General features: G+C 37.6%; 1 protein-coding gene across 2 annotated transcripts in view; it reads left to right on the plus strand.

Moving 5' to 3' along the window:
* The window catches only part of NFE2L2 (nuclear factor, erythroid 2 like 2), a 28,531-nt gene extending 14,236 nt beyond the window's left edge, over positions 1 to 14,295 (plus strand). For both annotated transcript variants that reach the window (XM_032238899.1, XM_032238907.1), the window contains exons 2-5: positions 9,828 to 10,097; positions 10,236 to 10,328; positions 10,497 to 10,694; positions 12,288 to 14,295. In XM_032238899.1, the coding sequence (XP_032094790.1) occupies positions 9,828 to 10,097; positions 10,236 to 10,328; positions 10,497 to 10,694; positions 12,288 to 13,472 (1,746 nt within the window). In that variant the 3' untranslated portion in view covers positions 13,473 to 14,295. The remainder of the gene's footprint in view (positions 1 to 9,827; positions 10,098 to 10,235; positions 10,329 to 10,496; positions 10,695 to 12,287) is intronic.
* The last annotated feature ends 989 nt before the right edge of the window (positions 14,296 to 15,284 follow it).

Genomic DNA, 15,284 nt, shown 5'->3' on the forward strand with positions numbered 1-15,284 from the left:
CAGAAGGAATTTCTGTTTTGTTGGTAGGGATAGGATTGTAGTATTTGTAATCCAATTTCCTAAAGTTTTTTTGCCTGTGTCATTTTAAGATGTCTTAGTCGCATGTTTCAGGTTGTATCAGTGTTGGGCAACAATAGCAAGAAAGGGAAAAAAAGCTCCCAGTCTAATGACCAAAAATAGTACATGCATAGCTTTCAGATTTGACTTTCTCCACAGTAGTGAAGTAAAAACCTACCCTGCTTATCATCTAGGAAGAGTCATAACTCAAACTTAGTTCCATAATAGTTTCTTTTAGATTTAACAGAATGACAGAGTTGGAAGGGACCTTAGAGGTCTTCTAGTCCACCCTCTACTTAAGGAGGAAACACTATACCATTTCAAACAAATTATTTTCCAATCTCTTCTTAAAAACCTCCAATGTTGGATTAACTAGAGATGAGGTGGCGCAGTGGTTAGAGTGCAGTATTGCAGGCTACTTCAGCTGACTGCTAGATGCGGTATGGCAGATCAATCTCACCAGGCTCAAGGTTGACTCAGTCTTCCATCCTTCCAAGGTGGGTAAAATGAGGACCCAGATTGTTGGGAGGAATATGCTGACTCTGTAAAACCGCTTAGAGGGCTGGAAAATCACTATAAAGCGGTATATGTCTAAGTGCTGTTGCTGTTGCTATTGCTATTAACCACAACCTCTGGAGGCAAGTTGTTCCATTGATTAATTGTTCCAACTGTCAGGAAATTTCTTCTTAGTTCTAGGTTGCTTCTCTCCCTGATTAGTTCCTACCCATTGCTTCTTGTCCTGCATTCAGACGTTTTGGAGAATAGCTTTGCTCCCTCCTCTTTGTGGCAGCCCCTGAGATATTGGAACACTGCTATCATGTCTCCCTTAGTCCTTCTTTTCATTAAACTAGACGTACCTGTTTCCTGCATTGTTCTTTGTAGATTTGGGAGAAGTAGGCTTGCCTTCTTTTAATTTTTCTTCTAAAATTAATTTCTGAAGCTGACTGGGTAGTTTTTAAGAGTCACAATTCAGAGGATTTTTCTCTTTTTTTAATTTTATTTTTATTTTTATTACATAGACAACACATACACACAACAATTAAAAAACAGGAAAAAAACAAAATAAAAAAAAACAAAAAAAACAACAGCCCCATCATCACATACAGCATGTCGTTTGGTTACAAGTGTTTTAACATCATTCTTATACATTTATTATTTCATTTAATAGGTTATAATATACAGTTTGGGTTGCTTTGTTTACCATCCCTTCCTCCTGTTGTAACACCACTTATTTTCCCTTTCTTTTCTCCTTCCCTCCCTTCTCTACTTTCTTCCTTCCTCCTCTCCTTTCCCTTCCTTCTTCCTGTACCTTTCTCCTACTCCTGCTCTTCCTCTTCCCCTTCCTACCCTCTCTCCTCCTCTTTCTCTCCCTTCCATCCTCCTCTCCTTACCTCTTTCTTTTCACCCTCTCTCCCTTCTCTACTTTCTTCCTTCCTCCTCTCCTTCCCCTTCCTTCTTCCCTTACCTCTCCTTTGCTCCTGCTCTTCCTCTTTCCCTTCCTACCCTCTCTCCTTCCTTTTCTCTCCCTTCCATCTTCCTTTCCCTTTCCTTTCCTTTCTCCCTCCTCCCTCCCTCCTCCCTCCCTTCTCTACTTTCCTCCTTCTTCCTCTCCTTCCCCTTCCTTCTTCCCTTACCTCTCCTTTGCTCCTGCTCTTCCTCTTTCCCTTCCTACCCTCTCTCCTTCCTTTTCTCTCCCTTCCATCTTCCTTTCCCTTTCCTTTCCCCCTCCCTCCCTTCTCTACTTTCCTCCTTCTTCCTCTCCTTCCTCTTCCTTCTTCCCGTACCTTTCTCCTACTCCTGCTCTTCTTCTTCCCCTTTCTATCCTCTCTCCTCCTCTCTCTCCTTTCCATCCTCCTCTCCTTACCTCTTTCTTCTTTCCCCCGTCTTCCTTTCATTCTCTCCCCCTCTCTCCCTTTCTTTTTCTATTGTTGTTGGTGTGTCTATTTTAAATCTCAGTTTATGTTTCCTTGGGATGGTACTTCCGCCAACCCAGACATAATTTAGTATCATTTCTTATTCCCTTACCTTTGCTAATCTATCCTAACTGTATTTCCCCCCACAGACACACTTTGTATCTCTCTGTTGTATATATACTTATATATTTGATACACACAACAATAAAAACAAAAACAAAAAAACCCACAACAAACATGTTGTAAAAAAGTATATCAGCTGGTTACAAAAAGCTTTTTGTGCATCTCTTCCACCGTCATCAAGTATAATTCATATGAATTCAAATGTCTTAACTCAAATATTTACTATATTAACATCATCATACTTCCACTTTTATTTGACTACAGTTATTTAAACATCCTTCATCCTTAAATATACCAAGATTCGATTCATGACCACATGTTGGCATTTCATTTACTTATTTATAAAATCCTCCATTAACATTAAGTCCTCATATCCTGTTTTAGCTAAACATCCATAATATTTAATACCAAAAATTTCTAATCCTCCATGTATATAATTTTTCTCTTTTGACAGTAAGTGTATCAGTTAGGATCAATGGCAGGGCACTGAAAAGTCTTTTCTTCCCATTCACAAACTTCACTACATATTATTTTGTACAGATTGCCTAACCTATAGTTAATTTATTTTTAAAGCCTGTTGCAAATATGTAATGGCAGGAAGTATTTCTCGCATAGCTATTACACAATGCTAAATGTGGGGTTGTTTATCTAATACAAATATGTTTGGTAAAAAGCTATAGTCAGACTTTTCAATACAACCACAAAACTTTCACATAAAACAAGTAATTGTCTATCTCAGTGTAACATGTTAATACATAAACCTAAAAGGCAAATAGGGTGCAGTACTGCAAGCCACTTCAGCTGACTGTTATCTGCAGTTCAGCAGTTCTAATTTCATCGGCTCAAGGTTAACTCAGCCTTCCATCCTTCCGAGGTGGGTGAAATGAGGACCCAGACTGTGGGGGCAATGTGCTGACTCTGTAAACCGCTTAGAGAGGGCTAAAAGCCCTATGAAGTGGTATATAAGTCTAACTGCTACTGCTATTGCTATAATTCTATTGGGGTCCAGATGATAACTTAATGTGAGCTGTTTAACCGTTACATTTATCTTATTAAAATTGCCTTTTATAAATTCAAACCAAGCTATTCATGTGGCTTGGAACAGAATCAGATAAAGTATGTAAGAATTGATTTAATGACAAATGCCAGTCAGTATTTAATTTCTAAAAAGAGAGCTGTTTACAACTGAGCCTGTTGGGGAAGGTGTCTCTTTACTATCTCAAAGGTGCATTTTCAAAGGGCAACTGGACTGATTTTTTTTCCTTGAGAAAGAAGCAGACTTTTCACTTCTTATCCAAGAAGCTTCTTCAGTTGTGACAAGGAAAATAACTTTGAAAAAGCGCTTTGAGACAACTACCATGTTTCCCCGAAAATAAGACCTATCTGGATAATAAGACCTACCTGGCTTTTGAGCACATGAGCTAACATAAGCCCTCCCCTGAAAATAAACCCTCCCCGAAAATATTGCAACACAACAGCAGCCATGAGGTGCTGCCTCCTGCATCTCAAAAATAATAAAACCTCCCCGAAAATAAGGCCAAGCGCTTATTTTGGGAGGGTCAAAAGAAAATAAGATCCTGTCTTATTTTGGGGGGAACACGATACACCTGGATGATTAAAAATCTCCATGGAAATGAAGAAGCAGTGATTATTTCATGCTGGAGCAAAGGCATTTTATATCAAGAATTATGTCAATAATCTTATTTGAGTTGAACACTAGCTAGCTGTGAGTAGAGATTATTCACAATGAAAGAAGAATGCAGCATTCCTTATAATTCTTCCTTTTCCTTGCAGCCTGCTGTGCCATTAAAAGTACTGTGGAAGATTAGGCAATCTTCTGAAAAAGGAGGGAAGGAGAGAACATTTTTTTTTAAAAAACCTTATTGTTACCTACAGCATTGCTGTCCAATAGATTCAAATCTCTTTAGAAATTGACGGAGGTTTTTTTTTTTGGTTTGCAATAGGACAAGCCTAGACATGATCCTTGTTGATTCAAGACTTAGTCCTGAAGTTAAGGACATGGTGTAGTGCTTAATGCCAAGATAAATAAAGCACTGATGTCATAAAAAATGGCTTCATTTTTCTATCCTCCTCCTCCTCCTCCTCCTCCTCCTCCTCCTCCTCCTCCCTAGATTTCTGGTTAAAATTAGATTATAGTTTGGAAGACAGTAAAATTCAGATCCAATCGTTTTTTTCTTCAAAGTATCCTCACAAAGCTATTGTTAATATGTAAACTGAGGTATTGTATATTATGTTGACTTGTTTTTGGAAAAGAGTAAAATCATAGAAAAGGTATTATCCATGAGTCCAGTGCCACTTGTACTCAGATTGTAAGGATGATTTCTGGCTCTGGATTCAGTTCACAACACATAACTGTATAGTTGTTTAACAGAAAAATTAAGAGTTCTAGTCAGTATTAATACAATGTGATTGTACTGGTCATATGATTGGAATAACTACAGTGCACCTGAGTTAACAGAAAAAAAATTGTTTAGGGCACCCTTAGCTAAAGCACTATGTTTCATAGATTTTGAATCCTTTTTTAAGCCGTTTCTTTGGATATTTCCTTTTCTTAGATTTGCCCAAGCAGTTATATGCTCTGATGCAATATGAGAACTTGAAAAACTAAAAACAGAATAAAAGACTTATTGAAGAACAAATCACATGGTAGCCCATTGAATTGTTTTAAGGATGCAATAAATAATCATCTGGCGGAGGGCGGGAAGACACGTGGCTCGGTGTATGTACCATTATCATGAACACTTTGCTCTTTATTTTAGCATTACTATCAACTTGCAGCTAATGCGTTTAGGTTTTTAAAATCATTTAATGAAGTTATATTTGTAGTAAATAATATATTTAGAATGACACATTAATTATTTTGAAAGGGAAAACAACTTTATAGGAGTGATTGATATACTGACCCAAAGGTGCTACACCAGCCATTGTCTTTATAATTATCACAGAATTCTGCATGTGGGTCTAAGGCTGGTAACCTAGTTAACCCTTGCCCTTTCTTATAAAAGCATTGTGTGAAATATTGAAGTGCCCAAGTCCTGATGGGCAAAGAAAGTGGATATTCACGGCTCTATGTTGTGACCATTGCATAATTAGGATTGTAACATGCAGGAAAAATAAAAAATAAAGAGCCTGAAAAAAATAAAAAAAATATTTTATATGTCTGAAACTAAGACGAAGAATGCTGGTAAAAGATTCAAAGGTGATTTCAACTTATGAGATTGATGTACATGAAAGTATTGTATGGGGCATAAAAGAGTAGTATGAATAGATATTATCTAGATTGTTGGGGTGTATGAAAGCAGGAATATATAAATTGTTAGTTATATCTTGTTCTCCAGTAATCGTGCTAATGGAAAATCAGAGATAATCCTGAAAAAAAAAAGGCAACATTATGATTGAGCTTGATCCCAGAAAATAAATTATTTTGTTATGTGAACATGAACAGATGGATGAGAATGTAATGACAGATAGCTGGAAAAGTGATTGGACATCTTGATGAGCAAGAATGGATGAAAATTATGAGGTTATGTCAAGTGGTCAGTATCTGCTTAGAAAATGTCTCTTTTTTAAAAAGTTGTATGATATAAGCATGTCTATTCATATATTGACATAGCAAAGAATGTATATACATTTAAAAGCATGATTGATTTCACTTCTTATGATGAAAGGTTGTGGGAATTTGCAATGAGTATAGGAGAAATAGAATTGCAAGGATTGTAGTTGGAGAAAGCAAGGAATAATTAAGACTAAAAATATGCCAAGACACTGCTTGGCAATTAAGATGGAAATTTTTAAATATGAGAGAAGTGGATGAAGTACGGTAGATAAAATCAGGAGTCATCAGAATGAATGGAATTAAAATAAAAAATGATGAAAATTACTTAAGAATATAGCAATAGCAATAGCAGTAGACTTATATACCGCTTCATAGGGCTTTCAGCCCTCTCTAAGCGGTTTACAGAGAGTCAGCATATTGCCCCCAACAATCCGGGTCCTCATTTTACCCACCTCGGAAGGATGGAAGGCTGAGTCAACCCTGAGCCGGTGAGATTTGAACCGCTGAACTGCTGATCTAGCAGTAGCCTGCAGTGCTGCATTTAACCACTGCGCCATGAATATTTTAGAGATTTGTATGGGATTTTATATGGGAATTATATTGATATGCAAAGTAGAATTGATACAAATGCCATAAATGTCCAGAAAAGAAATGGATGAAATGAAAGAGATGTATGTTGTGAAAATGCTGAAAAATAATATGAGATACAAATAATATATCTGGAGAAATATTAAAATATGGATGTGGCTTCCTTGAAAAATGACTGTGCAACTAGATTACATATGTGTGTGAAGTTTGTATTTCTGTCTGTTGTTTCAAAAAATGCAATTATTCTCCTACTTTAATGGAAAGGTAGCAAGCCTACAGGAACAGGAGAATTAGATTAATTGTGTTTGCCAGAATTCTGATGAAAAAGATCTCTTTCAATCCATGACTGTGCAGTGTCTATTCTGAGTAGGAAATGTGCACGCTAGATTTTTGCCCTTTAGTTGATTACTGAGAAATGTCTATGTGTGAGAAAACTTAATTATGTATGTCCTTTAATTTAGAGAAAACGTGTGATAAAGTGAGTAGGTTTGTATTATGGAATGCTTCATGTGAGATTATAAGGTTGAAGTTCTGGCATTTGCATAATTCATCGGTGATGTTCATCAATTCCATAAATTTACAGTATATAAAGTTAATTTTTTAAAAAACACATTGAGACATTTAATTACTAGAGTATGGGATATTCAGTTTTGATTAAATTTTGAAATACAAAAAATGCAGTTATTAAGTATTTGGTCATTTGTTCATTTTTATTTTCAAGCCCGTAGATTATGATGTTTGCATAACATTTAGAAATTTGAGAAATGGAATTGGCCTTTGGGATTGTATGAATAAGAAATTTGGGGGAGGGTCACTTTTATTGGTACAAGAAAATGGAAAGAGTCCCAAAATTGTGGTTGACAGGACAGACTAAACTTCAATTAGAATCAGTGGTGGAATTCAAAATTTTTTACTACCGGTTCTGTGGGCTTGGCTTGGTGGGTGTGGCTTGGTGGGTGTGGCAGGGGAAGGATACTGTAAAATATCCATTTCCTCCCAATCAGCTGGGACTTGGGAGGCAGAGATGGGGGCATGGCCAATCTGGTGGTATTTACTGGTTCTCCAAACTACTGAAAATTTCTCCTACCAGTTTTCCAGAACTGGTCAGAACCTGCTGAATACCACCTCTGATTAGAATCCTCCTGGATAGTGTAAATTACACATTACATTAGGAACTGTGGGCTTCCTGCTTCTTGTATAGCAGCAGCTGGCTAATAAATTAAGAAAATTATTGTATAAGGAATCTCTGGCATACAAACTCAAAGAGAGATACTACTCTCAGCAAGGATGAAATGCTTAAATGGATGACCAACTACAAATATAATTTTCAGACCGAAAAATATTCAATTACAAAAACCCCAAGTATCTTAGATGGATGCTTATCCATGCAAGATTGCAACAGTTAGATACAGTGGTTAATCTGAAAGGTTTAATTGAGTTCACTGTCACCTATACCTCTTTGGGGTTTACCAGAGATAGAGGATATGCTACATGTATTATCTGAGTACCAGTTGTATTGCCCAAAAGAAGATAATTATCTTAGAACACAGACCATTGAAAAATAAAGTTGGAAGGGACCTTAGAAGTCTTCGATTCCAACCCTGGTTGAACCCTATATAAGACAAACAGTTTTTAGGGATCCATATCTCAGAGCAATATATTTATAAGTGGTCGGAATACAAATATTACATATAAAACAACCTCCTTGTTGAATAAAGCAGTGCAATTGGAGCTGCATATGTATGGTATGTCTTATTGAGGTAAATTGTAAGGGATGATAAGAACATATGAGCTAAGTTTGTTTTTCGTTATTTTGCAATGAAGGCTGTATTCAAATATTTTATATTACAGTATGAATTTATGGCTGAACAATAAAATATTGTTGTCACCTAGCAGAATAATTTTTCTCCTGGATTTTCCCCTAAATTAATTTTGTATAAAATAACTAAGCTTGAAATATCTGGTATCATTTACTTTTGTAACTTTTTGAAGTACCCTTAAAGGGAGATTTCCCTTAATCTATAAGTAGTCAACATGTTTAGCAGGCCAATTCCGTAAAGCCACTAAGACCTGGCTGTTCCGGCAGGCCTGGGGCTGTTGATTAGTATCCAGCCCTACTCTAACAGTATGCATGGTGTGAAATTTTAATACTTGTATCCTTATTTTTAAATTTTTTAATATATGTTTCTTTTCGTCTTGTCTGTGAGCTGCCCAGAATCCCAATGGGAGTGGGCGGCATACAAATGTTAATAAATCTAAATCTAAATCTAAATTCCTTTATTAAGACAAAATAGTAATGAAGGAACTGGAGTTAACTTAATCAAACTGACTTCTAAACATTGAATAATTTTTTAAAAAATGAAAGAATACCGGTCATCTATTCATGTAACATGGTGAATATTAGTAGACATGACATACAGTAATTCCGATCAATATTAATAATAATGAGCAATGTCAAGAATCTATTAGTTAGCTGTGTTTTGGCAATCTTGAAAAATCGCTGACATTTAGAAAAATATGGCAAGATTACTAGAATTGCCATTTTATTAAAAGTTTCTAGAACATTATATATAACGGCAGCGCCCAACCTTTTGGACACTAGGGACCGGTTACGTGGGTGTAGTTTCGTGTGCTGTCTGCATTCCGCGGATGGGACTTTGCTTGTTTGTGCGGTCCGGTTTGTGGCATGTTGCAGCCTGGTGCAGTTCACAGACCGGAGGTTGGGGACCCCTGATATATAACGTTATGTAATTCTGTGTTGAACTACTTATTAATGCTTGGTGGTGCATGTCTTTGAATATTTTTTGGAATCTGATATATTTATTTATGACATAGACCAGGGGTGTCAAAACTCGATTTCATTGAGGGCTGCATCAGGTTGTGTTTGTCCTCGGGGGTGGGGTGGGCATGGCCAAGGTGAGCATGATCAACTTGGTGTCACTTGTGTCGGGGGCGTCTGTGGTGGCCCGAGCGCTCTGGCAGTAAAAATGGGTTTCTGAGCTCTGTTTTTGGCTGCAACAGTCTTCTGCAACCCTCTCTGACAGAGGCACTGTGGGCTAGTCCTTTGCTGTTTCTAGGGTGGCCCCGTGGGCTAGATCTAAGCACCCTGCGGGCCGAATCCTGCCCAAAGGCCTTGAGTTTGACTCCCCTGACATAGACAATTCTGTGTTATTCACATTTACTAATAAGCAATAAACACATTTAAGACTACAGGCATGCAGTCAAATCCACTGCATGTTTATTCACAGATAATTGATAGAATTGTTTTCAGCTAAGTGTTTACAGTACATATATTTTAACTTCAAATAGTGCTCAGAATTACAGTGCCAGTAACATTTTCTTTTAACTATTCTTATTGGTACCTTTCCATGTTTTGTAATCAAATACCTACTGAATTTTTTTTAATGGGACCAACATCAATTTTTTTTATGGGACTAATATCAATTCATAAACTTTGGCCTTTGGTTCTATTTGCAACCGTTTAGGTATAATGGCCACTCTGTTTGAATAGTATGTTTGAAATGCAGACAGCTCTGATGTCCTTTATTTTCTGTCTCTCTTGCATATAGGATGTGACTCTGATTGACATTCTCTGGAGACAAGACGTAGATCTTGGAGCAAGGCGTGAAGTTTTTGATTTCAGCCAAAGAAAGAAAGAATATGAACTTGAGAAGCAGAAAAAGCTTGAAAGTGAGAGACAAGAGCAACTTCAGAAAGAGCAAGAAAAGGCCTTTCTTGCCCAGTTGCAGCTGGATGAGGAAACGGGGGAATTTATTCCTATCCAATCAGCTCAAACTGTTGAATCTGGAAATTCTGCCATATCCAACAATTATTCACAGGTATAGCTGTAAACATATAATCCCTTTTGTTTGGAACCTTGTATTCTCTCTCTCTTGTTCCTTTCACTGTAGTTGCTGCGGGTATCTTCAATGAATCTGCATTTAACACAATCGTAACCTCCTGTCTTTTTTACACAGAGTGTACATATTTCCAAACAAGATGAGGATGATCTGTTCGATGACTACATGCAGATTTTAGCAGAAACATTTTCATTTTCAGATGAGCATGAGGTAAATATTCACCACTTTGACAATCTTTATGGACTTAACTGCATCTCTTGTTATTTTCCACATTCCTCTTAATATTATAAGCCACAGATTTTATGAAATACATCTTTTCATGCTAATGTTTAAGGTTTCAAGCACAGGTATACCAAAGATCTATTTCATATATTCTAGATTTCCCCAGCTGAATTTCAACAAGGGGCGCCTTTGGAAATGGCTGCCAACCAGGTCTTTGTTGAATCTAACCACTTGCAGCGGCTTGACTCATCTGTACTTCAGTCTACGATTCCAGAGTTATTAGACACAAAAGTGGAGAACACACAAGATATAGAACAAGTGTGGGAAGAACTCCTGTCTATTCCAGAACTGCAGGTAATAATTGCTGTCAGTCTTTGACTATATATTTTGGACAGATATTTTAGTAAAAGGAAAAATCAATGTTAGCATTTTTGTCTTCTCCGATCAATTCTCTCCCACATTGCTCTGCATAGGATAATTCAGTGGAAGAAAAAAAGTTAGAAACTTCACCAAGTAACTTGGCACTGATTTAATAGCTGTGAAATGCTTAATTTACAACCAAGGAGATTTAATTGCAATGCGAATGAAATAGCATTTATTTTCTAGAGAGAATTTGTACTGTAAACTGTACAGTAATTGCATTTGCAATTTGCAAGTAGAATCAAGCTCTAACGTGCATTATAATCCTATAGCTACTTTGCTTGAAAATGTATTGAAAGGCTATTTGGTTATTCATTTTGGTATACCACTTACAGTATAGTAATAGCAATAGCACTTAGACTTCTTTACCGCTTCATAGTGCTTTTACAGCCATCTCTAAACGGTTTACAGAGTCAGCATATTGCACCCCACAATCTAGGTCCTCATAGGAGCAAGAATTTATAAGCAAAAGACTAATTATTTTATCCCAAATTCGGGGAAAACAGAAATTTTTCAAACAGAAGTTCATTCTTGAAGAAAGAAACCAGTTAGGTCTACAGTTATTTGCACTGAAAAGTCACATCACTTTTCAGCCCCTCAAAGGGAATGGTTTGGTTCCAGTTATGAGGAAGAACAAACACTTCCGTAAACTCTTCTTCTTCTTGTTGTTAGTTGCAAAGTCATGTCTGACCCATCGCAACCCCATGGACAATGTTCCTCTAGGCCTTCCTGTCCTCTACCATCCTCCGGAATCCATTTAAGCTCATGCTGACTGCTTCAGTGACTCCATCCAGCTACCTTATTCTCTGTCGTCCCCTTCTTCTTTTGCCCTCAATCTTTCCCACCATTAGGCTCTTCTCCAGTGAGTTTACAGTGAATAAACTCTTACATTTAAGTAAATTCGTTGAGTTAGGCAACTGGTTCAAATATGAGTTGAATGACTGAAGAGTCGATAGTTGTAGTTTCACGATTCGGATGCATTTCATCCTCCCCTTCTCAGTATTCACATTTCCTTTTTGAAATTCTCAGTGGTGAAAGGGGGGATACTAATTACTTGCATCTCTCTCCCCCCTCCTTATTTTTCCTGCATGATGTTTGTTTCATCAAGTTATCTAGTCTCATAGTACTGTATGTAAAAAGGTGACAGTAAAAACCACAGTGTCCATGTATGTGTGTGGCACCCATAAATACTGCCTCCTTAGCTCCAGAGATGCTTCACCTGCTTTACCTGCTCAGAAACTGCTAATAGATAAAACAGAGTTAGGAAGATCCTGCTGCTCAGAAGGCCTCTCCTAGTTGTCAGTTTGCACGTGACAGAAGGGAAGAAATGTTAAAATGGATGGAAAGGAATCTCGTGAATTATATTTAAATTGAATTAAACCAAAGCTTAGTTGCTATGCTGCATGCAAGCATGCTACTAAAAATGCTAGTGTGGCTTTCAGACCAGTACAACTCTTAAATGGAAATACGCAAGATTGTCCTGTAAGTTTTATTGCTGAACATTTTTTTGAACCTTTCTTTCTACAGTGTCTTAATATACAAAATGACAGCCTTGCCGATGTAACATCAAACCCATTTGCCATAAATACCACTTCAGAAGTAGCTGATAACTTTACCCTCTACAATTCATTATCTGCCATGGAGAAAGAAGTTCTTAACTGCAGTGAAGACTTCCTGAAACCTTTGGAAAATTCCTATTCCAGCATGGGGATGCCAGAAGATTCTGGTCAACGTAGCACTGATTTCTGTGAGGATTTCTATTCCTTAATCGATGTGAAGATGAACCCCAGAGTGGCTACCCCGCCATCTCATTTTGTGGATCAGGCCATTGCTGGCTTTTTAAGTGAACCAATTGATCTTTCGGATTTTGCTCAGTGCAAAGCTTTTAACCAGGACCTTGTAGGAAATGCCTCAGAGTATAATGATTCTGACTCTGGTATTTCACTGAATGCAAGTTCCAATATAACCTCCCCAGCTCATTCTGTTGAGTCATCGTCGGTCTGTCAGGATACAGGCTTTGGATGCAGTGATTCAGAAATGGAGGAGATTGATTGCGCCCCTGGAATTGTGTTACTCAGCAATGCCAAGATTCATTCATTTCACCCGCAGGCGCCTGCCTCTCCATCTCTGGAGCAAGGCACTTCAAAGCCTGATTTGTCACTTACTAGTACACCTCAAAGAGAATTGCCTGCCAATCCTGGCCATGTTGAAGCTCCATTTATGAAAGATAAGCCCTTCAACCAACAAGAAGCTTATCTCACTAGAGATGAGCTGAGAGCAAAAGCTCTGAAGATCCCTTTTCCTGTTGAGAAAATCATCAACCTCCCTGTGGATGACTTCAATGAAATGATGTCCAAGCAGCAGTTCAACGAGGCTCAGCTCAGTCTGATTCGTGACATACGAAGGCGAGGCAAGAACAAAGTAGCTGCTCAGAACTGCCGTAAAAGGAAACTGGAAAACATTACTGAGTTGGAGCATGATTTGGATTACCTGAAGGAGGAGAAAGAGAAGCTCCTGAAAGAGAAGGTGGAGAATGACAAAAGCCTGCAGCTGCTGAAAAAGGAGATGAGCACCCTGTATCTTGAAGTCTTTAGCATGCTTCGGGATGAAGATGGCAAGCCATACTCCCCGAATGATTACTCACTGCAGCAAACCAGAGATGGGAGCATTTTCCTTGTGCCTAAGAGCAAGAAGCTAGAGACTAAGTTCTGAGGATCAGGGAGATAATTTTTTTTCTATGAATATTTTTACATTGCTATTTTCTATTGATAAGTATCATGTAACCCAACGTTGTCCTTTCTCAAGTGACTACACGTTTATTTAGAGTCAAATGTACGAATGCACTAAATCATTAGCGTAAGAGAAATGTATGCACATGGGTAATACTTCCACAATACACTAGTTCTTCCTGTTATATAACAGCCACTTCAGTAGTTTTTGTGTTTTTTGTAAATATTTCCAGATGTCTTATTTATATATAATTTCTATAGTTGGCTTTATTCAAACTTGATTTAACTGCTAATCCTACATATTTACAAAATTATTTTATGACTTAAGGTACATCGTTTTATAAATACAAATGATTTTTTTAGTTTACAGGTGTATTTACTTTAATATAGCAGCTTGAATATAGTGTAAACTGATATGCAAAATGCAGCAACAGGACACAACCCAACCAAAGACAAGCACTTTGAAGAATAGCTTAGAGTAGAAACATTAAGCACATGCTTAACATTCATTAAAATTAATGGCGCCTTGGAAACCTGATCATTGGAAGATTGTTTAGATGATAAAAGAGTTTTGTACTTTTAAAGTGGTTAAATTATGTAAATACAGTAAATTGTTACATAAAGTATTATGATTTTGTCAGCCAAAGCTGCACAACTATGTGACTGAATGTGGTTGAAAGGGGGAGTGATTCACTGGATGCAGAACACAGCTTGTGAATTTAAGCTTTTATTATCCTCACTTTTTTTCTAGCTCTTATATTTTCATATGTTTGACTTGAAATGTATTAAAAGTTTCTTAAGCCAGATTGGGTAGTTGAACAAGCTTTATTGGTGAGTGGGGGGATCTTTGGCATCCTAAATTTTAGGTTTTTAAGAAGAGATTAGACAGCCACTTGTCTGATATGGTATAGGGCAGGGGTGCCAACTTGACTTGAGGACTGTATTAGGGTTGTTTGACCTTGGAGTGCAAGGTGTGTGGGGCCAGAGGTGTGGCCATCTCGATATCCCTCGAGGTTCCATTTTCGGCTGCAACAGCCTCCTCAGTCCTCTGCCAGCTAAAACAGATCTCTGGGAGCCTCCATGGCTGAAAACAGAGCCTGGTAGGGCCATGCACAGCCTTCCTAATCTCCATTTTTGCTGGCAGAGTCACCACAGGGCAATCCTTTGTTGTTTCCAGGGTGGCCCCATGGGCCAGAACTAAGCACCCCCATGGGCCTTGAGTTTCACACCTCTGGTATAGGGTCTCCTGCTTGAACAGAGGGTTAGACTGAGACTTCCAATGTCCCTTTCATTGTTCTGTTAAATAATTCCTTGGTCATATTCATAATTTTGTAGCTTGGATGCACTAGACAAATAATTGAACAATTAGATTTAAGTCCAGTACTCATGCAAAGTTGGACTTTATATAACTAATTGGGTTGTTATTCAGTTCTATTCCTTTAAGCATGTTTGCAATTTAAAGTTTAAGACTGCAGCCATTTATTCTATATTTCAGAAGAAAACAATAGGAGGAAGTAGTTTTCAGGGAACGCCCCCTCCCCCTTTTTAAGAAATGATCAGTTGTCTCTTGAAAAGTACATTGGACAATACTTTAGTGTAATATATAACATTTATCCCCAATGTGTCTACATAAAAGTATCTTAAATTAGTATGTGCCATCAAAGTTGGTGTCGATTCAGTGACCACATAATTTCCATGACAATCTGCCCCTAGCTGAGTTTTTCAGGTCTTAGGATGGTGACTTTCCTTCATCCATGCTGCTGGTAATTTCTTTCCCCCTTTTCTTTCCAAGCAT

This window comes from Thamnophis elegans, chromosome 1 (genome assembly GCF_009769535.1).
Source record: "Thamnophis elegans isolate rThaEle1 chromosome 1, rThaEle1.pri, whole genome shotgun sequence".
In the NCBI taxonomy this organism is placed as follows: domain Eukaryota; kingdom Metazoa; phylum Chordata; class Lepidosauria; order Squamata; family Colubridae; genus Thamnophis; species Thamnophis elegans.